General features: G+C 33.5%; 6 protein-coding genes and 1 long non-coding RNA gene across 13 annotated transcripts; 3 read left to right on the forward strand and 4 right to left on the reverse strand.

Annotated features, from left to right (window-relative positions):
• The first annotated feature begins 1820 nt into the window (after nucleotides 1-1820).
• Nucleotides 1821-7532, forward strand: LOC18097544 (uncharacterized protein At3g49140). Of its 5 annotated transcripts, none has more exons than XM_024599485.2 (10): nucleotides 1821-2751; nucleotides 3421-3643; nucleotides 4343-4458; nucleotides 4565-4632; nucleotides 5057-5212; nucleotides 5323-5448; nucleotides 5663-6004; nucleotides 6589-6741; nucleotides 6979-7074; nucleotides 7230-7532. In XM_024599485.2, the coding sequence occupies exons 2-10, from the start codon at nucleotides 3537-3539 to the stop codon at nucleotides 7332-7334; spliced, it is 1269 nt and encodes a 422-aa protein (XP_024455253.1). In that variant the 5' UTR covers nucleotides 1821-2751; nucleotides 3421-3536; the 3' UTR covers nucleotides 7335-7532. The 5 variants fall into 5 exon arrangements, with proteins under 5 accessions (XP_024455253.1, XP_024455255.1, XP_006384112.1 ...); XM_024599487.2 differs by having other exon boundaries at nucleotides 1821-2109; XM_006384050.3 differs by having other exon boundaries at nucleotides 1821-2109; nucleotides 4356-4458.
• A 169-nt stretch (nucleotides 7533-7701) lies between these two features.
• Nucleotides 7702-9158, reverse strand: LOC7494533 (protein SAR DEFICIENT 4). Its single transcript, XM_002305232.4, has one exon. It carries the CDS (start codon nucleotides 9032-9034, stop codon nucleotides 8015-8017), a length of 1020 nt encoding a protein of 339 aa, XP_002305268.2. The 5' UTR covers nucleotides 9035-9158; the 3' UTR covers nucleotides 7702-8014.
• A 651-nt stretch (nucleotides 9159-9809) lies between these two features.
• Nucleotides 9810-11705, reverse strand: LOC112327248 (uncharacterized). The gene is made up of 3 exons (XR_002981388.2): nucleotides 10633-11705; nucleotides 10390-10464; nucleotides 9810-10310 (listed from the first exon to the last, which is right to left on the reverse strand). It is a non-coding gene; the product is annotated as an uncharacterized LOC112327248 (long non-coding RNA).
• Nucleotides 11706-11809: 104 nt separating this feature from the next.
• LOC7494532 (E3 ubiquitin-protein ligase SINA-like 7) lies at nucleotides 11810-15108 on the forward strand. Its single transcript, XM_024599489.2, has 3 exons — nucleotides 11810-12320; nucleotides 13521-14194; nucleotides 14593-15108. The coding sequence occupies exons 1-3, from the start codon at nucleotides 11865-11867 to the stop codon at nucleotides 14600-14602; spliced, it is 1140 nt and encodes a 379-aa protein (XP_024455257.1). The 5' UTR covers nucleotides 11810-11864; the 3' UTR covers nucleotides 14603-15108.
• Nucleotides 15109-15377: 269 nt separating this feature from the next.
• On the forward strand, nucleotides 15378-17827 carry LOC7468347 (uncharacterized protein PAM68-like). Of its 2 annotated transcripts, XM_052452078.1 has the most exons (2): nucleotides 15378-15993; nucleotides 17616-17827. In XM_052452078.1, exons 1-2 carry the CDS (start codon nucleotides 15465-15467, stop codon nucleotides 17633-17635), a joined length of 549 nt encoding a protein of 182 aa, XP_052308038.1. In that variant the 5' UTR covers nucleotides 15378-15464; the 3' UTR covers nucleotides 17636-17827. The 2 variants fall into 2 exon arrangements, with proteins under 2 accessions (XP_052308038.1, XP_002305939.1); XM_002305903.4 differs by lacking the exon at nucleotides 17616-17827 and having other exon boundaries at nucleotides 15379-16208.
• Nucleotides 17828-21746: 3919 nt separating this feature from the next.
• On the reverse strand, nucleotides 21747-22896 carry LOC7468346 (heavy metal-associated isoprenylated plant protein 39). Its single transcript, XM_002305231.4, has 3 exons — nucleotides 22724-22896; nucleotides 22239-22314; nucleotides 21747-22145 (listed from the first exon to the last, which is right to left on the reverse strand). Exons 1-3 carry the CDS (start codon nucleotides 22727-22729, stop codon nucleotides 21829-21831), a joined length of 399 nt encoding a protein of 132 aa, XP_002305267.1. The 5' UTR covers nucleotides 22730-22896; the 3' UTR covers nucleotides 21747-21828.
• A 2549-nt stretch (nucleotides 22897-25445) lies between these two features.
• On the reverse strand, nucleotides 25446-26493 carry LOC7468345 (heavy metal-associated isoprenylated plant protein 39). 2 transcript variants are annotated; one of them, XM_002305230.4, is made up of 3 exons: nucleotides 26378-26493; nucleotides 25929-26004; nucleotides 25446-25811 (listed from the first exon to the last, which is right to left on the reverse strand). In XM_002305230.4, the coding sequence occupies exons 1-3, from the start codon at nucleotides 26381-26383 to the stop codon at nucleotides 25510-25512; spliced, it is 384 nt and encodes a 127-aa protein (XP_002305266.3). In that variant the 5' UTR covers nucleotides 26384-26493; the 3' UTR covers nucleotides 25446-25509. The 2 variants fall into 2 exon arrangements, with proteins under 2 accessions (XP_002305266.3, XP_024454307.2); XM_024598539.2 differs by lacking the exon at nucleotides 26378-26493 and adding an exon at nucleotides 26243-26320.
• Between the last annotated feature and the right edge of the window lie 677 nt (nucleotides 26494-27170).

Consider the following 27170-nt stretch of genomic DNA (forward strand, 5'->3'; position numbering starts at 1 on the left):
ATATGCTTGCATGGCAATCGATCAATTTATCTCCAAAACTGTGCGGCATCACCCTTGTAACATAACTGAAAAAGGTAGAGCGAGATGGGACAGGATTACAAGTCTTGATCCTTGCCAATCTGTTTGGGCTATTTATCAGTTAAAGTACATCACCGAATCCTGGTGTTATGAACAGATTGAATATGATCTGATTAATTGATGGTCTCACAGTACAAAAGGACATTCGACATCAGTGGTTCACTGTAACAGAATATGGAACTTAGAGACTTACTGCTTTATAAAACTAAGTCATTAATTCTACAAAAACAAATTAAAAGTTGCAGGAAAAAAGGGATATGGCATGCCACAATAGCTAAATCTGTATATCCTCCGTAATCGCGCGCGATTTGCTGTGGGTGGATAAATTTTTGAAAAAAAATACAATCTTTTAGAATTGAAAATAAATAAAACAAAATATATAAAAAATCGTTTGTAATAAACATGTAAAAATACTAAATAGAGCTAAGCCAACACAGGACATCCCATATACTGGAATAATCCAATTAAAAAAATAACTATAAAACTTTTTTTTAAAAAGAAATATTTTAATTTTTTTAAACATTAACCCGAGTCATTAAACTTGAAACATCTAATTTAAAAAAATCACGAAGTTCAATTCCAAAAAAATATATCAAAGAATAAAATTAAAGAAAAATAAACTATAATCATACAAAAGAATTTTTAAAAAATAGCAATTCAAAAAATAAAGATGAAAATTACTATAAATACTATTATTAATAAATAATATTATTACTATTACTAATTATTTCTATCATTATTACTATTATTAATAAATAATATCATTACTATTACTAATTATTTTTATCATTATTAAAATTATTGTTGTTACCACTACTACTATTACCATCACCATAATTATTACTAATATTATCATTATTAGTAATAATAACATCATTCCTATTAATATTATTACTATTTTAACAACCAACACCACAATCATTATCACTATTATTATTGTTTTTGTTTTTGTTGTTATTACTATGTGTTATTATCACTATAATTATAACAACTATTATTAATAATTTTTATTTTTATTATCACTAGTCTTCTTCATCTTCTTCTCTCCCATATTATTATTATATATTATTATTATTATTATTAGTAATAGTAAGAAGAGGAGTAGTAGTAGCAGCAATATTGTTACCATCACAACACTACAACAACAACTATTATTATTATTATCATTATTTTTACTATTATTACTACTAAATATATATATTTATTATAAATATATAAATAATATGTTTAAAATCCAAACAAAAAAAACTAATCTTAAAAATAATAATTAATAATTCGTATAATTGTATTGAAGAAAAGATGACAAGCAAAGATTTTACCATGAGTACCTTAATTTTTAAGTCTGAATAACCTCTCCAAGTGCTTGTTTGATGGGGTTATATTTGTAGTGGAGTTTTATTGAATTTTAATTTATTTTTTTGTTTTAAATTATTATTTTTTTATATTTTTAGATTATTTTAATATATTAATATAAAAAATAAATATAAAAATATAAAAAAATATGTTTATATATTTTTAAATAAAAAAATATTTTAAAGAACATCATACGCCAAACAGACCACAATAAACACTGAAATGCAATTAACAAGGGTATTAATATATAAAAGTTGGCTCGATAATAATAAATAATAAAAGAAGGAAGTAGATGGAAGATTTTGTCTTTTAAAGCATATACAAGACAAAAGTAGTTAAACTATGTAACATGTGTCCAATAGGAGGAAATGCAAGTGTATGAGCATTTGCAGAGAATCCCAACCTAGATGCTCATCCTCAAAACAGCTACCTCTTCCTTGCACAGATATTTCCAAGCTAAGCTACGCTCCCTAACCTTGAAAGAAAAACCAGTGAGCAAACAGAAGAAATGATGATGGCCATGGCAATGATGATTGAAACCACCACAGCCGTCCGATTCCCCCCCTCTACCACTCCTGCTGCAAATTTCTGCTCCTCCTTGCCACGCAGCAGCTCTGCCATTTCTTGGTGACTTAAAAACAAAATTTAAGAGCTTTCTGCTTTTTAAGAGCTTAAAATGTGAACATTCTAGCCACATGAATTGCATCTTTGCCACTCTAGTGTGTGTTATTATCATTGATATTTGACATGCTATCTCTAATAGCTTCATTTCTTAGTTTTGGTTCCATTTTGTACTGTAAAAGCAAGAGTTTTTGTAGAAATGCAATCTCTGATTCGTGGTATGGCAGTTGGTTTAGATACCCTTTTGTTCTTTCTGTATTTTTAGAGCTTTTAATGTGTTTGCTAAATAAATTATACTGCTCTCTGCCATCTGTGTGGAGTAGTATTTTTGTTCTCGATTCTATGCTTTGCTGCACTGGCTACTGTCAAGGTTAAAGTTTTTTCTGTTACATTTCAAGATAATGAAATTGGGTTTTTTTAGGATTAGTGGAAATGCACCTGTTTTTTTTCTCAGCTCCTCTGGTTCTTAATCTGAAGTTAAATTGGGAGTTTTGGGGTACAGAAGTAAGGAATGAACCTGGTTCTGGATTGGTTAAGCTTAGCTTATTCGTGGATCTGCGTAAAGAAAGGAAATCAAAGGTGAAACTTTTTTATGCTTAAGTTAGTATCTTTGGCAGGCTACAACGGGGAACTGGTATAAAGTGAAGGGGCTGTGGGTGTGTTGATGGAGGTTATGTACGTATAAAATGGTGATAGAAGGTGAGAATTGTTGCCCTTTTGGTGGAATTAAGGAGTGAATTATGGTCATGAATTGGTTGATTGACAGTTTATAGTGGTTAGAGGGGTTATGATCTTATGAGGTAGTCTTAATCAAGGCATGAACTCAAGGGTCTTCATATATTGTAGAGATCTCAGCTCCGAAAGTGAGTAGATTTTATTTGGGCCTAGTGTCACTCAAACCTGCACTCTAACTTGTGGAGCCTGTACTTTCAAGTGTTGATTAGAGCTGGCTTTGGGCATTCACATCATAAAACAATTTGCTCAGCATTATGTTTTAGTTACATATCAGAAAATGTACTACAAAGAGGTGATTTCTCAAGTATTAGCATTTAAACTTGAAAGGTAAAGGATGTTAAAAGGAACACAAGATTTTCGTTTTTAGAAATAATATATACCACAAACTTCCTTCCAGTTTGTATGTGATCTCAAATTGTCATATTTTGGCAAAATATTGGAACTCTTAAATCCTGCATTACCATTTTTTACCATAAAACCGAGGACTTTACCTATGCTTTTCTGGAAATGGAAAATGTTTTAATTTTTGTTTGCTAATGGTTCATTGTTTTGTTCTTATTTCTTCAAATGCTTTGCAACATTGTATAAGTAGTTGCTGATATTAAGGACAAGTAGTTATCAATATTATTGCAGGAATAAATTTCAAGGATTAAATGGTGGTTCTTTCTTTAGAAGGAGCAGTCGTTTAAAGAGTAAGACTCAAGCGTCTGCAGAGAATTTAGATTCGAACTTGGAATCTTCAGAGCAGAATGGTAAAATGCGATACCATCCATTTGAGGATATTGCAGTGTCAGCATCAGAAACAAGCAGTGATGCTATGCTTACACCTCAAGAAACATCTAGGACTATCGTTGAGGTATCATATTACATTTTCTAGTCATCACTTCAACAAAGAATGACTTCTGCTGCTCCTAGTGCTTTTCTATAATATAAGCATAACACATGTCAGTACCATGCATTATAACAACATCACTTGAGTATATGACCTTTCACCTATGCACAATATTCAAGCCATCAAGCTAGAGCTCTTTGTTTAACCTCTATAATCTATATAAATGATGGTTGCATATTGATTTCAAAATAGAAAATCTGCAAATTTTGTAGTCTCATATTTGATCTGAAGCAATGGTGATAATGCCGATAATTAGACCCTGCTGAAATGAACTTTTCAACATTGGCCATCAAAGAAGGTTTACTTTGACACTGGCATAATAATCGTAAAAGATTAACTAGGGCAAGTTATTACCTTGATTCCCTTCTGAATGTCTTTAATTACATCTTACATCGAGCAATTATCCTTCATACAAAGCTACTTTCTAAGACAAGTACCACCTGCTTAAACAAACAGCAGACTAGGAGATTGAGTTGGAAAGTAAGGAAAGAAAGACATCATGTATGGGTTTTTTTGCAAAGCACTATATATTTGTTATAAATCCAGAGTGGATGAAATGCATTGAGTCCTCATAAACTCAAGCCATTAGGACTTTCATTGTATGATAAATCTTCATGTAAATTATTATTTTATGCCAGTTTGCAGAGCTAATGTTGCCTGTAGGGTGTTATTTCAGGCGAAAAGCAAAGCAACACTAATGTTGACTGGTGTGATAAATGATGATTTTCATGAGAACATTATCTGGCCAGACTTGCCTTATGTGACTGACGAACATGGGAGTAAGTCAAGCCCTTGAAATTCATCATTGTCTTGCACGCTAACTTTAATCTGGGTGCAGAAGTGTTGTTGCATATTGAAATGTTAATTTTTTCTGATGCCTTGCAGATATATACTTTCAAGTGAAGAATGATGAGGACATTTTGCAAGCACTAACTACAGAAAATAATTTTGTGGTATGGAATGTCTTTTCTGGTTGGATATCCTGTGAATTGCATCATATTGAGTTGATGCTAAGTTATGAACGAAACCATTTTTTTTGGACAAAATGTGGCGTATTATTTTTATTGCACGACCTTGTAGCTTTTCAAGAGACAAGGGATGGCATATTAGCAATATTCTGTCTGTTTATTGCATTGACGTGCCAGGTTGGTGTTCAGATGTAGAAAACCTTCTCTTTTGGTTTTGGAAACAAAGTGGTATTTTCTTAAATTCTATTTGGCCTTGTAATTTTTTAAGAGACAACTCAAAGAAGAGAATAGATGCTATTAGACGGGAAAAGAAAAGGGCAATTAATAAGCACTTAGCCAGATTTCTATGTTTAATAAAGTGGGGAACTCAAATGCCCCTTGAGCTGATGAGTTTTTATGCAAAATGCAGCAAGCCATTATAGGTTTTGATGCCATGGAGATGCTCAGTGAGATGGAGTCATTGGGTACATCTGAAATTGATTTTGGGGTTGATGAAATTGAAGATGAAGATAGTGATGTCGAAGATGGGGGCGATGAGGATGAGGATGATGATGACTATGATGAGGTTTGGTTTCTCTTTCTTTTCAGTCCATTCTTGCTGTTGGGTTTTAGCTTTAAAATGCAGAAGTATTTGAACAATTTTTTTCCGGGTGTGTTTCTCTGTCTTGGCTGTAGGACTTGGTGGCTGTTCTTGATGATTCGGACGAGGAAGATGATTCTGACGAGGAACTTGGAGACTGGGCAAAATTAGAGACGATGCGTTCTTCTCATCCAATGTATTTTGCCAAAAAGCTGGCTCAGGTATTTGTCCATTGCATATCTTTGACCTAATGCACTTTTAGGAAGAAGCAAATTCCATTTGTTTTGTGTCAGTGTAAAAATGCATAAACGGTTGCTTTCTACTTGCAAAGTGTATTTTTTAATTGTCATCACTATGAAATTGTGGAATGGCCATGGTTTGTAGTCTTAGCTGAGTTCATGCATTTCTATGTTCCTTCTTTTTTGTTTTGCATAGGTTGCTTCAGATGATCCTATAGACTGGATGGAGCAGCCTCCTGCTGGTCTAGCTATCCAGGGCCTTATTAGACCTGCCTTCATGGAAGAACACTCTGACATCCAGAGGCATATGTCTGGCAATCAGTCTTGTGATGCTGATATAAATAAGGTTGGGAAAAGTGTAGAAGGCAAACTAGAAGAATCTGGTGTGGTAAATGGTCATGAACACAAGTCAGGATCATCTGAAGATAGTTCAATGTGGGCAGAGGAATCGGAGAAGGATGAGGCCCCAAGAAGTGGAACTTCATTTTACAAGCTGGAGATGATTAAAATTCAGCTGATTTCAGCTCATGGACACCAGGTATATAAGCATATTTTCCTATCTTTATTTGAACATTCATTGGTTGCAGATAAATTTCTTTTTATAATGGAATATGCAATACTTTCCAGAGACTCTTGCACATTGGTTGTGATTCTGTCCTCATTCTTGTTGAAACAATGGAGTTGCTGTTGTGAGCTTTAGTAAAATAATATTGTCAAGTTTTGTCACTCACTACACAAGATGTGTCCATGTATCCTGTTGCAATTAACATCACTTCTACAATCATATTTTGATAAAAGTTCCACTTGTATTCTGTTGTTGCTGTCAGTATTACCATTTACTGTTGTCAATCAAACGTGGTTATGAACATTTTGATTACTGAATAAATTGATTGCTTACTTCAGAATAAAGTCCCAGAGAGCTTCCTTTTATTTCCTTTGCAACAAGCTCGATGTCCACATTTTGCAGCAATTAGTGCTGGATAATCAGAGTTGGTGAAATGACAATTTTTCTTAGTTATCATTTTTTATTTCTATTTTCGCACCCTATGAATGATCAAGTCATATGCTGTTGGAACTTGTACATGCACAAGAAACTAATTCTTCTCCTCTTGTTCTGTAAAGACTATGGTCGAAGTAGAAGACTTTATGAAAGCAAAACCTGATGCAATTGCACTTTCGGCAGCCAGAATCATATCTCTAATGAAAGCTGGTGGAGAAAGGATTACACAGGCCTTTAAATCTCTGTGCTGGAGATGCAAGGGTATTCAAGTGGAGGTAACACACATAAATCTGCTTCATCAGTTAATAGTGAAAATTACACCCTGTGTAGGAAATCTTTTCATTTAACCTCAAGTTTATAATATTATGTTGAACTGGTGCCTATCTCACTTCTGTTTGCATGTTTTGCTAGGCAACCCATTGTTGAACATAGCCATGCATGAAACACTACTCCAGTTTGCTGTTGCTTATTTGCAGTTCATAAATAATTAGTTTTGTTTTATCATATTGTAGGAGGCGGCAATTATTGACGTAGATTCCCTTGGATTTGATTTGAGAGTTTGTTCTGGAACACAAATCCAAACGCTGCGGTTTGCATTCAATTCACAGGTATGTGCTTCTGTAAGCAGTTATCAGTACCTGTTGATCAGCTGCATTTACCAATTAGTTTGTTTTTTAGTGATGCAAATGTTTTTGGCTTACTTCAAATTGGCCTTCCTTTACTCATGACATACTTCTCTCTCCCAACTCCATTGTTTTTGCAGGCAACTACAGAATATAGTGCTGAAAGACAGCTGAATGACTTACTATTCCCAAGGATCCAAAGCAGGCTGCCGAAAAAGAAACCGACTCATCAGAACGATCACTAACATAATGCCAGAATCCAGTTTTTTCTGGATGGTTTGTTGTATCCTTAGGTGTTGAGAACCAAACGTGTCTGTCTATTTGTTAAAAACATTTCTGCAGTTCGTGTTCATATGTATTTATCCAATTGTAGTAATGCCATATAAAAACAATGCTAGAATGATCATTGAGAAATCCAGTTTTCCAAGCTGCTTAAAAGAAAATTCTTGTAGTTTGTATCCGTGGCCATTTTTTTCAAGCTAGTAATTATCATTGAGAGATCCATTTTTTCCGAGCTCCTTTTTGCAATGTTGATACTTGACTCCCCAGCTGTTTTGATAGAACTAGTCAGAAGCAGGCAACTTTTGTGAGGTGAATGCAAAGACAAGTTGGTGAATGCATGTATTCAACCGTCCCTTTTTAAAAGACAGTGATCTAAATTGAGTCCTTGAGATCCATTACAAACAAAAAGTGAATAGCTTGTAGATTTCAAGCAACATTTCAAGAGCTTCCTAAAGACAAATTGAATTCAAGGAGGAAAAAGATCATTACAGAAAACATTTGTAGATGGCAAGCAGAAAGAAGATTTCGAGTGGGAATTCCTCATTGTTTAGGATACATAGCATCCATTACCATCCATTTTTTCTAGATTTTAAAGCATTGACCATCGCTTTATTTCTACTAACAATTCATATACTCAATCTCATTACTTATCCTTGATGCAACTCTCATACACCAATTGTGCAGCAAGCAAATCCACAACTGCAGAACCAACAGACTTGAACACGGTGATCTCTTCAGAATTCTTTCTGCCAACTTGCTCCCCTTTGATCAACTCCACCAAAAATCCCACATCCTCTTTCTTAGTCACCCCCCTCTCAAAAGCACCTACAAGTTCCCCTGCCTCCACCAAAGCAGCCTCGTTATCAACAAACACTCTTCCTCTCCTTATTGCCTCATCATCACATTCCCTCATTGTCTCCTTGAAAGAACCCACCATATCCAAATGGGCTCCTTGCTTCAGTTTCTCACCCTTGACCAAAGGTGCATCAGCATTTGTAGCACAACTCACAATATCACCCAATCCAATAATTTCCTCCAAATTCCCATTACTTTCAAAACAAACCCCATCATTTCCAATGCATTCTTTCTTCAATTTCTCAGCCAAGTCTGAAGCTTTCTTTACTGTTCTATTCCAAATTATCACCTTTTGCAAACTGGGTCTTGCAGCAAGATGAGCCTTTATCAAATGGGGTGCCAAAGCACCAGCACCAACCATCACAAGAACTTTACTATCATTCCTAGCCAATATTTTTGATGCTAGCCCAGATACACAAGAAGTTCTATAAAGGGTCAAAACAGTGCCATCCATTGAAGCCAAAGTCTGGCCAGTTGTAGAGCTAAAAAGCACATAGCTTGCATGAATTCCAGGCAAGTTTAGTGCGGAGTTTTGAGGGAAGTAGGTGACAAGCTTGACACCTATATAAGGAAGGGAGGGAGTAGACGACCAAGAGGGCATCAAAAGGAGAGAGGATGATTGTGAAAGGTCATAGCTTTGACGGATTGGAGTGTGGAGTGTGGAAGAGGTAGTGGGGAGAGATGTATGGAAGTGTTGAATTAAGGAATTGTGTGCGAGGATTGAGTGTAGAGATTCATTGGTGAGGAATAAAGGTGATGTTATAATGGCGGTGGCGGTGTTATTGGCTGTGTTTGGTGTTGACGCCATGGAAATGAGAGCTATGGAGGCTTGGTGAGGAAGAGAGGGAGAAGTTGGAAATTTGGGATATCAGAATTGAAAGGAAAAACCGAAAAAGACCAGGACTTTCGTTAAGGAATATGCGCTTTGTTTTATTACCAAAGAAAACCGTGAATTTTTTATTCAGAGTAAACTGTTAACTTAACCAGTGGTATTAAACCTTTCCGGGCTTAATGAATCGATCCAGATCTCATTTGGAGTAGGGTTTCAAAAATATCGGATAAAAATTGACTTTGACACCCATTTAATCAAGCAAATTAATTTTAAACCCAGTCAAAATATATTTTAATTAAATAAATTTAACTTGTAACTCATCATGAGACTTGAATTAATTGAGCCAAGTTTAATAGCCTTAGCCTTTGCTTCTGGTTATGTCCTGGAATTTGTCCATCTATGGGCTGTTTAGAGAGAGGAATAAAAATTAGATCCTGTGTTATGTATTTCAGTCCATAAAAATGAAAACCATGCAACATTACCCCTGAAAGCTTTTCAATCTCTCCTATCCATATGACAATTTCTAGAAATGTACGAGGATACAAGATGATAATAATAGGTTCTTGGGCTTCAACATTATTTTCTTGAAAAGAAAAGAGTGGCAAGCAGCCACTAACTCGTATGCTATTTCATTTTGATTTTGGAAAAAATAAAGAATTCCCATATGTTGAAGGCAATGCCAAGATTCTTTCCCTTTCTGAAAGAAATCTCAAGACATTACAGAAACACATGGCAGTGAGCATATCAGGGATTCTGCCAATAGCTGTGAATATTGACCGTGTGTGCATTACACTGGCAAATGACATAAAATACAACCAAACCCTGCTATGAGTGTAACAGTTGTTGGTAGACAATGTTTGGCCATTCATGTCCATGGGTGGCATTTCTCTAAGCCAAAATTACATCAACAAACAATTCCAAGAGAAGGCAGCAAAATGACCTATCCTAATGTTATGAGTCTACAATCCTATTGATGTTTAAGGCTGTTTTGACAGAGAGAATGTTTAGCTACTCATTCCAGTGGTAGCAGAACCATCCATTGCTGCATAGAAAGGAACAGGCAGCAAAAAAAAGGTCTAGCAGGATTCAGCTGTTCTTTTATTCTTCATCAAAGTTAACTCAATCAGAAACCGTGAAAGATTTTTCCAAAACATCATCAGCAGTAGGTTTCCGATCAGACATCATCCTCTCAAGAGTCTGATCTTATTGTACTTACAAAGAGCTTGCCGCGATTTTGATGGGAGCTTGGATCCTATGACAAGAATTAAACAAGTTAAGCAAACAGAACGAAATGATATTCGAGGTTGAGGAAAAAAGAGACATGATCTAACCACAACACATGCTTGTCTGCAGAGAAGTTTGTCACAGCTAATTGGAGAGTATCCACTGACCAGCAAAAGAGTTCCCTGATTCAAAAGTGGCAATTGTCAGAAGACAAATGAACAAGCCTTCCAATTACTTGGTTATTTCCATCAACTAGAGCAGAATGTAAGGCCTCAAATTTTCTATTACAAACAATTAACGAATAGAACAAACTCAGGAAGCACTATGAAGGGAAATTATCTGCTTAAAACCTGAAGGAAGCCAATGGACAGCATCTCCCTTCAATTGTGAAAAGCAGCACAATTTGGGCACCATGCAAAAGGTGATTTGGCATTAAATCAACCAAGAATTACCCATTTCTGCGTGCAGCAATCTACCCTTGAAATGAAAGAATCACAAAATAAGAAAAAAAAAAATCCGAACATAAATTTAACTAGGTTATGGGCCAATCAACACAACAACGGTGAGTTTCAAGGTAAATTCATATGGCTTGTAAGTTGATGACACTCAGGTCACCATGGATCAGCACCTGCTGTTGACTCGGTTACAGAGCCATACTTCCCAAGTTCACCCATCTATCAATGTTTATGCATCAGCCAAAAGACAGACAATGCTGTTAAGTCATCAATACCACACTCACTTTAGGATATTGTATCTCAAAATGTCTTCAGCGAAGCATATTCTCCTTGTCTTTTTATCTTTTCATTTGCACATTAAATCAACATTGCATATGCTTTATTGAATCAAGGGCCATTCACATACAAGAACGAAAAGCCACAAACAAATACGGAGGACGTCCATTTTCAAGCACATTGAGCAGCTTCAAAACTCCTATAAGAAGAACCATACTATCTAGTAGTTCTCCTCATGACCGTTGTTTTTAACTAGCTACAGTAACAATTCATCGCAAATCCCAATAACCGATACTATCACTTAAAATATAGAACAAAACCCCTCATATCTCAGATCTTTCTTTGCCCATGTAACTAAAAATAAGAAAATCCAAAATTTTTGAACTGGGTTTATCTTAAAAAGGAAAAAAACTCAATCTTGGTCATGGATTTCAATTTTGTTTTTTTTACTTGGAGAGTACTTAGATCCCATAGAAGTAAATAATTCATCAACCTAACCTTAGTAAAACGCAAAACAAGCAATTTATTGTAGTCAAAGCATGCGGGTACGCCATTGATAATGCTGGCTGTAAAGCTAAAAATTGATGAAGAGAAACTAATAAATAATAAATAGATAGAAGAGAGAACTTCTTTTGCAAGTTCTAGTTGGCTGCTTAAGTGGAAAAAATGCCTTAAAGATGGATTTTTATATATTGGGCATGTTTGTAATTTTGTGAAAACTTGAAGGGAAAATAGTATTTTCAGAATTAACAGGCTGTTGTTTACTGATAATAAGGTGTTGTTGTTTACTGATAATAACGTTTCACTTCGGTAAAAAAAAAATCTAATTTTGCTTAGAGAGAGATAAAGAGATGAGAAAATTCATACTTGAAGATGGAGAAGGTTCAAGCTATCCAAGGCCGAAAAGACAAAGACCCTCTTCTCCCTCCTCTCCTCCTCCTCCTCCTCCTGAATTTCCTATGGAAGAAATTGCTCGTGAGGAAGAAGAAGAAGAAGAAGAAGAAGAAGAAGAAGAAGAAGAAGAAGATGATGATGATGAAGACACAAGTGATGAAAGTGAAGAAGAAGATGAGGAGGAGGTGGAAGAAATAGTGAGACCACCACCACGACCACCACAACAACAAAATAATCAGATGGAAACTGTGGGACTACAACTACTACAACCCAGATTATATGAGAGTCCAATCTTTCTAGAACCTACCCTTGTGAGGCCCAGCAGAAATGGAGCTATTTTTGTAGCTTTATCAGACCCAGAAGTTCTTGATTGTCCCACCTGCTGTGAAACCTTGACCATTCCTGTTTTTCAGGTATTTGTTTCTTGTTTCTGTTTTTTTCCTCTTGCATGTCATGTCCTCGCTTTTAATGATAGTTTATTTACGCGCGCGCATGTTGAATATGGTAAGGGATTGTTGGCTTATTAGGCTAAGATTTGATGTTTAGATTTGGCTTTTTTAGTCAGATTATGGTTAGATACTTTGAGTTTCTTGATTTTGTATCTGGGTTTTGATTATTTGTTCTTGGGATTATTTGGCGTGCGAGAAAGGATTTTGACCTCTTTTTTAGCTTGTTTTCTTGAAATTGAACTTTTCTATTCTGTTTATATAGTTGTTTTGTGTATATATCAGAGCTATGCTTTCATTAGTTTTGAAATAAGAATCGAAGGCTGTTATCATTTGACATCTTTTGGTAGCTAAGAAGATAGACATTGGATGTTAATGAATAGGAAGTTGATATCTGGTCTTGTAAGAATTTCCAGTTTGTGTGGTGGAGTGGCTATGGAAGTTGGAATGTTTTTCTTTTATGTGGTCTAGTTAATGTAATGGACTGAAGTTTCACTTGTTTGATTGGGATGAAGTTCATACTGCCTTGCATGATTGAGGTTTAGGAGCTGGAAATTTAACAATTGAACCAGGTACTTCTTGGGAAATGGTGGTTGTGCTTCAAAGGTAACTTTCCAGATGTGGTGCGGAGAGAGATTTAAATGGATGGTTGGAGATCTATTGTCTTGATGTTCTTGTAGGATTATGAAGTTTGAAGTTGTGAGTAATATTGTCAGAGAAGTTGAAGTTTGAACTCTTAGGAATAAGACCATCATTCTTATCTGCCAAAAAAATTGCATTCAGGTTATGATTATATAGAAAGTTGTCAAAGATGTCATGGGGATTAGAGAGGTTTTCATCATACTTTAGAACATTTTTTATCCTCCAGTTATAAACAACATGTGTTTATTAAAATTTCATAATTTCTCTTAAAGCACTCTTTTAAAAAAAATGTGGATGCTTGGATCTTTCAAGAAAATGAAACGTTGAAAAGTTGATCACTCAGAAATAACATTGATTTCCTCAATAGAGATCTGTATCAGTAGATGATAAAAATTAGTTCTATTTTTCTTGCATTGATTCAATGTTTTAGTTTCTATGTGAGCTATTATATGACATTTATGATATTCTGTCTCGTGAGTAGAATTTTTCTTGATTTATTTTCTGTGTTCTTGCTGGGAAATTTAGTGTGAGAATGGACATGTAGCTTGTTCTTCATGCAGCAAAAAACTCCAACATAAGTGTCCTTCTTGTGCTATGCCCATTGGTGATAACCGTTGTCGTGCCATTGAGAAGGTTCTTGAATCGCTGAAAGTACGATGCTCCAATTGGAGGTATGGATGCAGAGAAAACATTTGTTTCAGTAAGAAATACGAACATGACAAGTGTTGTAGCCATGCGCTGTGCACATGCCCCCTGTTGGGTTGCAACTTCCAGGGCTCATCTAAGCAATTGTACCTACACTGTAGACGTAAACATTTAGGCAAGTTGACAAGTTTCCAATTCAATACCAGCTTCCCTCTTTTCATTACTGTCAATGACAAATTCTGTATTCTTCAAGAAGATAAAGAAGGTGTTTTATTCATTCTGAATAATAGATCGGATACTCTTGGACATGTGATCACTGTTAGTTGTATGGGGCTTTCTTCATCAAAGCCAGGGTACTTTTACGAACTTATGACAAGAGCAGAGGGAAGCAATATCAGATTCCAATCTTCCACAAGAAATGTCCGAACCAGAGTTGATGACCCTCCATCGCTGGGGTGCCTTCTAGTACCAAATGATTTCCTTGGTACTTATGGGCAGATAACCTTGGACGTCTGCATCTGGCGTCTTGGCTCATATCCTGCCATTAGCTCTGTGTAAGTTATTAAAGAACTAAATTGCGGTTTGTGAGTGGTCTTTTTGACATTATAAAAGCAGATGTGGCTAGCCTGTTTCTTAGTTTCTATATCATCCTTTAATTTCTTTCCTTTTTCTCTCTGATTGAATCTATATTATGATGATATTACTACAACGATTTTCATTTTTCACCTCTTGATTCCTAGGCTCCTCTCAAGTCCCATGTTTTTATTCATGACTTTATCCACCAAATAAATGATACAGCTTGAACTGTATCAATCAGAAGTGTGTGTATGTGTTTGTGTTGGGATATATGAGATTCAATGCTTTACAAAATCAAATAGATATTTTGTGAAGTGGTATGTTCTTTTCTGGTCCCTAGTGGTTCCTCACTTTGATCAATCCATTTGATCCACAGAAGAGCATGACCTCGGATTAAAGATTGCAGCATCAACGTTTCCTGGTTAACTCAGATGCCCTCTCAGCAGTTCCTGTGATCGACTGGCTGCTGCACACTAGGTGGGCTGCTGTTCTGACATAGCATGGTCATATACATGAACAACAATTTGAGTTGGTGGCTCTCCTAGGTTCCTCAGTCAATTTTCATTAACTTAAAGAGATGGTACATCAATACTCTTGGAGATCAAGTAAACTACCCTTGCTGGTTAAGGCTTGAAATAAGGGGTAGCTACAATTTCTCCAATCATAAACGTATACAGTACAATACAAATAGTGTAATGTAAGCTAGTACGAAAACGACCTTATCATCACAGCATGATCAGGTGAAAGAAATTATGTCTGTCCTGTGATGTTGCTGCTAGAATACATTTAATAAACTTGAAACAAGGGCCACTGAGATTCTTGGTCTTGAAGCAGATCAAACTAGGCCTTTGCCCCGCCATGATTTCCGTTATAGAATGAAAATTTTACAGCATGATGTGTTTGAAGTCCTAAATAATTTTGTTAAACTTGAGATCTGACCTCAAAACTCAGCTTGAACTTGAGATAGTTTCATCCTCAAGAGTAGTAGTAGTTATCACACTTTAAAATAAATCATCGTCGGTTAGCTATATGGGAGTAAATTCTTCAGAAAGGAACAAATTTGTCCATTTGTGCAGGATGGGACCTCAAGAATTTTACTCAAAATATCATCACAAGATATATAAATAAAGAAATATCTATGGAAGTTGGAACCAAGGCACTTCCATCCATTTATTTTTGGATAAGATACATGGAACACATAGCATAAGGCTAGCATCATGAGAGAAGGTATAGCTTAACTGAGAAACCATGAATACTCTAGTTTGTTCACAAAAATCACCCCTCTATCTTGCAAACTCTTCACCATGGAAGCCAATGGCTCCTTCTATCCTCCCAACAAGCATACAAAAAACCCTAAACAACCCACCTGCAACATGGAAAGTGCAAGCAAGTGCTAAAGGCTTTGGTAGCGCCCCACCTTCCATACAAGAAAGTAGCATTAAGAAAACCTCCAAAAACACCAACAACAATGACGACGAAGAAATCCCAGAAGAGGTGCTTTATAGAATCATAAAGAGAGTCTTGGTATCCGTTGGGGCACCTATGGCACTTGCCTTTGCATCAATGAACGTGATAGGTTTGGTCATGGAGCAGCATATATGGAATGTGCCAAAATGGTTCATGTTTTTGACACTTTTTCTTACTTTAGGAGCTTCTGTTTGTGGGATTGCTTATGGGGCTTTATCTACTAGCATGGATCCAAACGAAAAGGGATCGTTTCTTGGGTTTGAACAAGTCCAGAAGAATTGGGTTGAGATGTGGAAAGAAGAAGATGAGGGCAAGAAATCTTGGGACTGAGAAAGGATAAGATCACGAGCCTCGCACGTGCTTTTCTCTCCTTTCATTATTTTTTTGTTCTTCCTAATATGGGAGGGCATGGATTAGTAATGCTTTTGCTAGCCAGATAGTTGGTGTTCTAGTTTCTCGATGTTGTTTTTCTCTCTCCTGTGGAGCTAATTGCAAATATATGGTTACAACGAAATTATAATTCAATTACCATCATGTTCAAAATTTATAAAGTGTTTTGGTTAGTGTATTAGAATAAAAATAACAAACTCAAAAGAGATAGAATATTGTTTGATTGAAAAGATATATAGATGAAATAAATATTTTTTCTAAGATAATTTTATTTTGAATTTCTATACTTTCAAAATATTAAATACCGAGAGAAACGTCATATCTATGAAAATAATTAAGATCAAACATAAAAAGAAGACTAAAATTCTCAATAATCTATTTATTATGAGTACTTAGTGTTAACCTAAATACAAAGAAATTATATACAAGTTAAACTGAAAATATTATTATATCCTTAATAAATAAGACTAAATAAATATTATTTAACATCTCCCCTCAAACTCATGATGCGGCAACTATAAGCATCGAGGGTTTGTCAACTAGAAAACGAAAACGAGAAATGAAATGCGTCTTGGTAAAGAAATCTGCAATCTGCAAGGAAGAAGAAACAAAAGGCAAAGTAATAGTGTCATGCTTGAGATGATGACGAGTAAGATGACAATCGATCTCAATGTACTTAGTTTGCTCATGAAAAACCGAGTTGTGAGCAATTTAAATAGAACTCTGGTTGTCACAATACATAGGAGTAGGATAAGAAAATGAAAATCCCATATCAGCAAGTAACCAACGTAACCAAACGATCTCTTTGGTAGTAAATGTCATGGCACGATATTCTGCTTCGGTGGATGATTGAGAAACAATAGATTGTTCACCTAAAAAGATACAGAACCCAGTAACAGACTTGCGATTTGTGGGATCACTACCATGATCAGCATCAGAGTATGCACGCACCTCCAACGAAGAGATGGATGAAAGTAAAAGACTCTGAAAAACTATACCCCGCAGATATCGTAAAATACGAAGAACAGCTGCCCAATGAACAGTAGTAGGAGAAGCAACAAACTAACTAACAACATGAACAACATATGCAATATCTGGACGAGTAATGGTGAGATATATCAAGCTCCCAACAATAGTACGGTATAAAGTAGGTTCTTTTAAAGGTAAACCATTAGAAGAAGGGTACCTTGCGTTAACCTCAATAGGAGTATCTACAGTCTTGTTATCAGTAAGTCTAGCCTGCTCAAGAATATCTGCAACATATTTTGACTGAGAAAGAAGGTAACCTCTAGGTGAGTATGCTACCTCAATACCCAGGAAATATCAAAGATAACTCAAATCTTTCATTTCAAATCGTCTAGCTAACTTTATCTTCAAAACTGAAATACCATCAATGTCATCACCAGTAATAATCATGTCATTAACACATAAAGATAAAATAATACGACCTGCATCAGTGCACTTAATAAAAAGAGCAGAATCATGACTACTAATAAAAAGTCCAGAAGAATTGGGTTGAGATGTTGAAAGAAGAAGATGAAGGCAAGAAATCTTGGGACTGAGAAAGGATAAGATCACGAGCCTCGCACATGCTTCTCTCCTTCATTATTTTTTTTTCCTTCCTAATATGGGAGGGAATGGATTAGTAATGCTTTTACTAGCCAGATAGTTGGTGTTCTAGTTTCTCGATGTTGTTTTTCTCTCTCCTATGGAGCTAATTGCAAATATATGGTGACAATGAAATTATAATTCAATTACCATCATGTTCAAAATTTATAAGTGTTTTGGTTAGTGTATTAAAATAAAAATAACAAACTCAAAAGAGATAGAATATTGTTTGATTGAAAGATATACAAATGAAATAAATATGTTTTCTAAGATAATTTTATTTTGAATTTTTGTACTTTTAAAATATTAAATATCAAGAGAAATGTTATATCTGTCTCCATTATCTCTATTATATTTTTATCTCGAGATAGTAATTTAATGTTGTCTCTATTTTTTTTTGTTTTGAAATAGTAATTTAATGTTGAATTTATTGTATAAGACATTATAGCTCCTAAAACAATTTTGTGGTAAAATTCAAAATTTATGAAAGTGAATTTATAATAAGTAGAGCTTACCTTGTGTGTCCATGTGTGTATGAAAGCACTATCCTAAGAGCCCATTTGGAAGTGTGGTTGCGGTTACATTTTAAAGTGTTTTTCATTTAGAAATGTATTAAAATGATGTTTTTTTTTTAAAAAAAAAAAATTATTTTTTATTTCAGCGCATTAAAATGATTTGAAAACATCTAAAAATATTAATTTAAAGCAAAGAAAAAAATAAAAAATTTCTAATTTTTTTTTAAACGCAAAAATAAAAAATGGCGTTTCTATGTTCTCTCTCAAGCTAATTAGTGTTTTGATAAATTAAAAACACCTATTTGAGTTTCCTTTGATAGATAAACATAAATAGAGAGAGGCTTCTTCACGCCAATATACACTTATCGGTATTGCCTAAATCCAAAACTAGCTTTAATTGTCGGAAGAAGGCAGCTAAAAAAGCAGTCAAAAAGCAGCATGTTCCATCATATCGTTACATCTACGAATGCCACTAAAATCAAAACATAAACTAATGGAATCATGACAGGACACGTGTATAAAATATTTATTATGGATAAAGATGTTTACTTTTTTTATAAAAATAATTTATAAGCATGAAGATATTTAACTGGTCAAAAATCCTGCATGTTTTTGGCCATATATTACGTCCTCAGAGTGGGTTTTATTTGATGCCTCTCAAATATCTCATCCTCAACAATGACCGGATTTCTTTGAATATTTTAATTTGTTTACAGTACCGGGGATTATTTTTTAAAAAAAAAATAAAAAATTAAACAGTAAAAATTATCTGTTTTTTTATCAAATTCAACTTAACAGTTTAATCTTGAAACTTTTTAATTTGATTATTTGATAAGTATGATTTAAAATTAAACTATATGAGAGTTACCTTGACGTGATTCAGTCGACTTGACCGGTTTAAAAATATCCGGAACAACTTGTTAAAAAAAGTTTGAGGATGATATTAAAAAAAAAATTGATGAAATTGACATACAAAACCTCTCGACCCAACGTTTTACCTAATCCAAGTTTAAAATTAAATCGTGTGAAAGTTAACCCGTCATGACCCGGTCAACTTGACTGGTTCAAAGACAACCATATCGATCGATAAAATATGAGGATGAAATAGAGAAAAATAAAGGATGAAATTAACAAGATAAAAACCATCTCGACTCTTCTCCTTGCTTAGCTCGGGTTTAAAATTAAACCGTATGGGGTTTGCTCTAGCATGATTAAATTAACTTGGTCGACTCAAAAGCAACCTAAATGATTATTAAAAAAAATCCGATGATAAAATTAAAAAAAATAACCAAGATGAAATTAAAAAAAAGGAAAGGAATGAAAAACAAATAGGGGACTAAATGGAGACCATAATGATTCCCAAGTTTTTATTTAGATCCTGTTTGTTTCATGAAAAGCAGTTTTCTAGAAACCACTTTCCAAACTTTCTTGTGTTTGTTTCTCATTAAGAAAGTTGGGTTAACGAAAAACACTTTCTAGTCAAAGAAAAATTTGGTTTGGTTTTCAGGAAAGTGTTTCCTTTTATTTTGAACGGAAAACACTTTCTAGAAGTTGTGAAAATTTTAAAAATATCATGTTATTTGCTGATTATATCAAATTTAGTCCTCAAACTTTTGATTGCTATATATTTTGTTTTGAATCTTTTTTTTTCAATTTCATCTTTTAGAATTTGATTTAATTTGATTTTATATCAACTTTGGTCCTCATTTTTATGATTGTTATTTGCTTCTCTCTTATCATTTTCTTAATTGAAATTTTTTATCTATCAGATTTGTTCCTCATTCTTTTGATTGTTATTTATTTTATTTGAAATAATTTATGAAATTATAGTTTTTTTTAATTTCATCACCTTTCAACTTTTCTATATGTTAGATTCGATCTCTATTATTTTGATTGTTATTTATTTTATTTAAGATAATTTATGAAATTTTTTTTTAATTTTATTCTTATTCAACTTTTTAATTTGTAAGATTTGTTACTCATTATTTTAATAAACTTAAAAAAAATATTAACAATTTATTTTCTAACTTATTTTTCATGACATAGTCAAACACTGAAAAATATTTTCAATTTATTTTCTATGATATTACCAAACATAAAAAATTAATTTACTTTTCTGGAATTTATTAAAAAAAAAAAACTTTCTAAAAAAAAATCTACCTTCCATCGAACAATCGATTTTTTTTATACAAGTAATTAGTTGAAGGGCTGCTGTTCACATGACCTCATGAATGATGACATTGAGGAACATTTTTTCCCATTTTGATTAAGACCCTTTTATCATCAAGTGGAAGGGTTGTGTTTAGCTTGCTAGAGAATAAACCTCCTCTGTACAGAAGAGCCTGTGATATTTTTAATCCATCACAAGTGCTAGCTAACCTTCAAATGGTCCCTCCCTTGGTACGTAAATGTCTATCATATTACGTACGTACGACGGCATCCTTCTCTAAAAGTGTCTCCTCTGATGGACGACATGCATGCATGACGGCTGAAGCAAGTTTAGCCTCCACCCAGTTCGAACCTCGATGGTTTGGTCAGGGAGGCCTTGCAAGAATGGTCCCGACCCAAAAAGTAAAACTTCAAAAAAATGGATTTAAATTGCTTGAAGGAGACGACATTGCTAAATCTCCTGGGTAGTCGATGCATGATGGTTGATACATGTTGATGCACGACAAATTAAGCGATTACGAGATTTTCTTTGTCTGAGAATAATCTAAATATTTTTTAGGGAGACTTTTGTGGCCGGAGATGGTTTTTCGACGCTTTTCGATCTTTCTTTTTAATCTTTCAAGGTGGAATTCTTGAATCAATATATTATAAAATCTATTCCATTTAATATACTAAATCAGTGATAAGGGTGTATGCTTAAATTCATTAAAAAATCATTTTAATTAATGTATAAAATGATCTAAATATAGCCTTTCTGGGCATTGAAAATGAAGCACCTACGTACCTTTTACTCTAGCCATCAACTTTGCTGCGGGAGGATAACTATGTCTTCACTTACATGAAGACACTGCCCTGAAAAAATAATGACTGGCTAGCTTGGCCATCTTTACGCTATAGTGATGCAAGTCTCTTTGTTTTTTTATCCTTTTTATTCAGCTGTTAAATTGATATTCACACGGTAGAATCTGTCTATCAAGAACATAATTGGGGTCGACTCCGCCTGAATCTTGGGTTATTAAAAATAAAATATTTAATTAAAAAATAAATATATTTTTAATATAGTTTTGAAATGAATTTTAAAAATAAAAGAGAGCTGAAAAAAATCAATTTTATTTTAGCATGAACAAATTGACTCATTCTATTTATAAGATCAACCGACCAAGCAATTGTATACTAAAATAATGTCAACAAATGCCAAACCTAAGATTTGACATGATATATATCCTATATATATTAAAATATTAAATAGTTAATGAAAAATCAGCACCAAGATTTTATGTAGTAATTCCAAAATAAGACCCACAATTCATTAAATATAAAGCAACCCCACTGCCAACTTGTACTGTAGTCTATTTCTAATAATTAATATATAACACCCAAATTTTCCAAAATCACAACATATATATAAAAATTTATTTTTCACTTATTTCATCTCTTATTAATATTTATTAATTAACATCTAATTAAGAAATTACACAGGCATTTGGATCATCCTCAACACTTCTAACATGATAATATGTAGTCATATGAGGATTATAGGCCTTGTAAGCCTTGACCAGCTCGTCCACAGCATCTTGTTCTTTCTTCTTCGGATCTTGTTGCTTCTTTGGCTCTTCTTTCTTGGGTTCTTCCTTCTTCTTCTCTGGCTCTTTTGCTGGTCCTACTGTAATTATTTCTGTGTTACATAGCTTTCTCAGTTTGCTCACTATGTCTACTGGATCAACGTCCCCAATCACTGTCAACTTCTTGTCCTTCATGTCCATGGATATTGAATCCACCCCTGCAGATTTTGCATTACAAATCAAACCGCTCAATTATTATTTTTTCTTGAGAAAATTAATCACAAATTATTCAAAAAAATAAAAATAAATACCTGAAAGACTAGAGACTTTCTTCATGGCTTTTGTCTTGGCTTTCTCGTCATGCAAATCCAATTTCAACACAGCTTTCTGTAACAAAACAAAATCATGTTTTGTTATAAATAAATACAAAGATAATCAAGAAACAGTGATCACCAAACATCACTATTAATTAAAGATAATTATAACATGACCCCATCAAGGATTAATGCACTAAACATCACTTTAATCAAAGATAAAGATGATATGACGTCCCTGTCAAGGTTTAATGGGCCAAGAATTATCTCATAGAAACAATAATGGCTAAAACAATCAAATTTAAGCTAACGAAACTCTCGGAATTATGGAGAAGAAGCAAGTTTTTCATCAAAATAAGTTAATGATCGACCTCAAAGAAGAAGAAGAAAAAAAGAAAGGGACCTTTACTCATGATTCTTAATTTCACGCATGCATGCATGTCATCTAACAGAAGATATATAAAGAGAGAGCTGATCCTCACCTTCATATCTATAGCTTGGAGAGACTTGATCAAAGAAAGATTTCAGATCAAAGACAGTAAATGAAAGGGTCTGCGGTGAAGAAGTAAGGAGAAGGAGGAGGAGGAGGAGGAGCTAAATAAGAAAAACTTGGTGATGAGGTGAAAGGGTTCTCAGTGGTGTTTTTATGGTTAGTAAAGGCAAGATTGTAGGACCACTGAAGGAAGGCACTTCGGTGTTTCCCGCGTTGAAAACGACTTCGTTTACAATCATTGTACTTTCTGATGGTTTTTTTTTTTTTTTTTTAATGAAGTTATTTTTTACGAAACAATTTAGCATATTCTGGATAAAAATATACACAATTTTTTTTAAAAATAGATGAAATTTTTTAATCGAGAATTTCTAAAAGTTTGAGGGTAAAATTAATATTAAACATCATTTCATAGTAACATTGATACTAGCTACATATATAATTGGGTGGTATTTTTTAGATTTACCCTTTTTTTCCCTTCACTTTTCTTTCTGAAAAAACTCACACTCATATAAATTAGCTATGATTTATGATCCTAAGGAATATATAAATCGATAAATAGTTTAATTTTTTTTTAAATCATCTTATAAAATTATTTTTCATACTTTGGTGATATTTTTAAATTAAATTTAATATATTAAAAACAAACTCATCTCCCCAATACCATAATCATTCATATCAAAATTATAACTAAATATTGACTTCATGAGAGTCAAGCGAGTACATAACTTGTTCATCAATGTGTATGTATTACATGTATGGTTGAGATATATATATATCTATCAAATAAGCTATGTTCTCTCTTTCAACTTGGTTTTTGTTTTATTTATTTATATATATATAGAAAAGCAAATAAAATGATGTTTTTCAACACAAAAAGTAGAAGAAGCAACAGCAGCTCAGCTGGTTATTGATTTTTTAAAAAACAATTACTTAAAAATATATAAAAAGAATTTAAAATTTTAATAAAAACCGAATGCTTTGTTTTCTAATCTCTCCCATGGTTATTAACCCGGTCCCTCGAGCGATTTGTCTATAAAACGGAAGCCACGATTCCGCTTTCGTAGAAACAACTCTAGCCAGCGTAAGTACATCATCTTGATTTCCAAATCTTTATGGTCAAGATGAAAGATCTACTGGTGTTCTGTTCCTTTCAATCACGCGTTAGGACAGCAAGTCCAGTCAACAATGCAAGACTCGTATATTACTTTCTAAGCTTGTAATTTAGCAGCAGCAGCAGCACAGGATCGACCTTATAAATAGAATCACACTAGCACAGGAGGGGTTTGTGTCTGTGCTTGCAGAAGACAGGAAGAGCTCCGATGGACATGGCATCCTCAAAACCTTGCAAGATTTTACATTTTGTTTAAGCATTTCTAATTCAGCCATTCGAATTACGGATTATTTGATAGAAATTACATATTTTCACCCCAATATTATGTCCTGTATTCCTTTAATTATTTTATTTTCAAATCCGATACCCCACTCGTAAAATTCTAGCCGCCGTCCCTGCAGTAACCTTGGAGTTCTTGTGTGCTTGGCATACCATGTAATTAATAGAATCTCAAGGGTCAAGCCTGCTATTTTCGAAGGGAAACAGTCCACTCTAGGTTCTAGATTCATTATCAGCATCTAGTCCAAAAACATGGCCAAGAAATCAATGATATTTTAAGTCACAACTGAAATATTCAAAGATCCAACAAAGTTTGAAGCTTTGAAGAAACTAGTCCTAAAAGAAAATTAAAGGTCGAGCTTTACGCAAACAGAGCTAGCAGAGGCAATCTAGGAAAGGCAGGGGCATAAGAGCAATCCACGAGGTTGAATTGCCCCGGGATAGACACTGTAGGGATCCGATTATCCGAACGGGTCAGGTGGGGGTGCCTTTGATGGGGGCACCTTATATATAGTTAATTTTTTGTTAAGAATTTTATAAATAAATTTATTTTTTAAATAAAATATATCAAGTAAATATTTCAGATCCAAAAAACTTGAATTTGATGGATCTAGTGAACATATCATACTCTAACAAGATATTACCAAGTTTTAAGGTTATATATATGATCCTAGATGATCATTTATAATATAAATATTAAAAACATGATAAATCATCATATATTTTTATTTACAATAATCATTCATATTAAGGTAATGATTTTCTTATACTTATAGATGTATACAATGTCTCTTAGGAGATTTACTATACTTACTATCTTATTAATAAAATATACGAGATATTTGTCTCTCATTAATATCGTTAAAAGCAGAGAACTTTTCAGCCTTTTTCTTCTCTGAAAACGATAATGTTTAGAAGATATAAATATCTCTTGAACCATATAGGTAAAGAGTTCATAACTTTTTATCTCTTGAGATAAAGATACATAAATTTCAGAGTATTAACTAACTTAAAACTAAAGAACAAACATCTTTATTCCTTAAATTTAAAGCTATTTTAAAATATTTATTGCCTTAAATCATTTAATACATTTCTCATAAATATACTGACCCTATCATTGGAGGGTCTTAAAGTCTTACTGATTGAGACTGTTTTTAAAGGTATTCAAACTTTTAATATAAGCTTGGAGTTTTTTAGATTAAGAAGAAGAAATTCAAGCACTTGAATATATTGATTAACCATTATATGTCTTAAACATTAAATAACCTTTTAGTTATATATTTTAGATTTTAGAATATCATCGCAAAACAAATATAAAGGGTTTATGAAATTGAAATTTTATATTTTAAGAAATAGTTTCTTTTAACATCTAATTAAAATAAAAATTAAGAAATGACACAAGCATTAGTACCATCCTCAACACTTGAAACATGGTAATACATGGTCGCGTGAGGATAATAGGCCCTGTAAGCCCTCGCCAACTCATCCACGTTTTGATGAACATCTTTCTTCTCATCTTCTTGTTTCTCTGGCTCTTCTTTTTTCTTTTCAGGCTCTTTTGCTTCTCCTACAGAAACTATCTCTACGTGACAAAACTTTCTCAATTTTTTCACTATGTTTACTGGGTCGATGTCGCCTGTTACTGTCAATTTCTTGTCGTTCCAGTCCATGGATATTGAATCCACCCCTGCATGTCAGCATCACAAAATAAACCACTTAATTATTTTTAAATAAATTCATATATATTCAATAATAATCTTGATTTATAAGTTAATATGATCATGGAGATATAAAAAAAAAATACCTGAGAAACCAGAGACTGTCTTCATAGCCTTTTTCTTGGTTTTCTCATCATGCATATCCAGTTTCAACATAGCTTTCTGTGACAAAATAAGTTCAAGTTAATTTTGTTATAAATCAATATATATCAAGATAATCAAGAAACAGTGATCACTTAACATTACTAAGAGATAAGCCCTAAACAATGATCAAAATGATATTTTAGCTAATAAAATTCTCAGAATTGTAGAAAAGAAGCAAGTTTTCCATCAAAACAAACTAAAAAAAATACAAGAAATAAAGACTTGACTCATTCTTTCATGCATGACTGCGACGTACGCGGTGCTCCTGCATGTAGTGCAAAATGTGTTTCGCATAAAAAAATAATATTTTTCATGCCAAACACATAGCCAAACAAAACCTAAGTCCTCTAGTCACTAGCAGAAAATTAATATAGAGGAAGTTGATTCTCACCTGCATTTTTATATATACAGGAATATTGAAGATCAAGGACAGTGAAGGAAGCTTGAGGTCAAGAACTAAGACAGGAGGAGGTGAATGTTATAACTTGGCGTGCAGATAGAGGCATGGGGAGAGATTTTATAGCGACGGAGAGAAAACTGAGTCAACCACAAGGTCAAGTTTGGGGTCCATGAGCACAAGTTGGAGGGCATGTCAACAAGCTAATGAAAGCGCATTGGTGGTTATATGTGGAAAACGACTTCGTTTCACTCAATGCACTTTAAAAATTTGACTGAATTTAATTTGTTTATACTATTGTTAGTCAAGGAGAAGTTTAGTGGTACCTGGGAATTATATGATAATTTTTTTTAATGTACCGAATATAAGAGTGTTTTACTTGATAAAATTTTGAATTAATATTTTTTAGTGTGTTTTTATGATTTTAATGTATTAATGTTAAAAATAAAAAAAATAAAAAAAAATATTTTAAAATATTTTCAAATAAAAAATATTTTTAAAAAACATATTATACCATAATATCAAAAACATATTAATTCAGCATCTTATAACTTAATAGTAAGAAAGTAAATTTTTTTAAAGACAAGATATATATAAGATATAATCTCTTAAAGCTAACTTTAATATGTTAAAATAAGTCATTCATATTCAATCATATATATATATATATTCTATAAAACACATGAAGAACATTTTCTCTTATTAATAAAAAATAAAAATAAGCATGGATTATTGGATTGTAGCCCTCCTGGTTATCAAAATTAGACTAACCTGGTGAGTCAATCTT

This window comes from Populus trichocarpa, chromosome 4 (genome assembly GCF_000002775.5).
Source record: "Populus trichocarpa isolate Nisqually-1 chromosome 4, P.trichocarpa_v4.1, whole genome shotgun sequence".
NCBI classification, from domain to species: domain Eukaryota; kingdom Viridiplantae; phylum Streptophyta; class Magnoliopsida; order Malpighiales; family Salicaceae; genus Populus; species Populus trichocarpa.

Excerpts from the sequence above, each read along its gene's own strand:
- LOC7468345 (XM_024598539.2), bottom strand. Across the intron at positions 25,812-25,928 it reads GACAGTCTCTGGTTTCTCAG|GGGTGGATTCAATATCCATG; the intron begins GTATTTTTTTTT and ends GCTGACATGCAG.
- LOC7468346 (XM_002305231.4), bottom strand. Across the intron at positions 22,146-22,238 it reads GAAAGTCTCTAGTCTTTCAG|GGGTGGATTCAATATCCATG; the intron begins GTATTTATTTTT and ends CAAAATCTGCAG.
- LOC7494533 (XM_002305232.4), bottom strand. The coding sequence starts at position 9,034 with ATGGCGTCAACACCAAACACAGCCAATAACACCGCCACCGCCATTATA.
- LOC18097544 (XM_006384050.3), top strand. Across the intron at positions 4,459-4,564 it reads TGTGACTGACGAACATGGGA|ATATATACTTTCAAGTGAAG; the intron begins GTAAGTCAAGCC and ends GATGCCTTGCAG. Across the intron at positions 5,213-5,322 it reads ATGATGATGACTATGATGAG|GACTTGGTGGCTGTTCTTGA; the intron begins GTTTGGTTTCTC and ends TCTTGGCTGTAG.
- LOC7494532 (XM_024599489.2), top strand. The coding sequence starts at position 11,865 with ATGAGAAAATTCATACTTGAAGATGGAGAAGGTTCAAGCTATCCAAGG. Across the intron at positions 12,321-13,520 it reads TGACCATTCCTGTTTTTCAG|TGTGAGAATGGACATGTAGC; the intron begins GTATTTGTTTCT and ends TGGGAAATTTAG.
- LOC7468347 (XM_052452078.1), top strand. The coding sequence starts at position 15,465 with ATGAATACTCTAGTTTGTTCACAAAAATCACCCCTCTATCTTGCAAAC. Across the intron at positions 15,994-17,615 it reads GTGGAAAGAAGAAGATGAGG|GCAAGAAATCTTGGGACTGA; the intron begins GCAAGAAATCTT and ends AAGAAGATGAAG.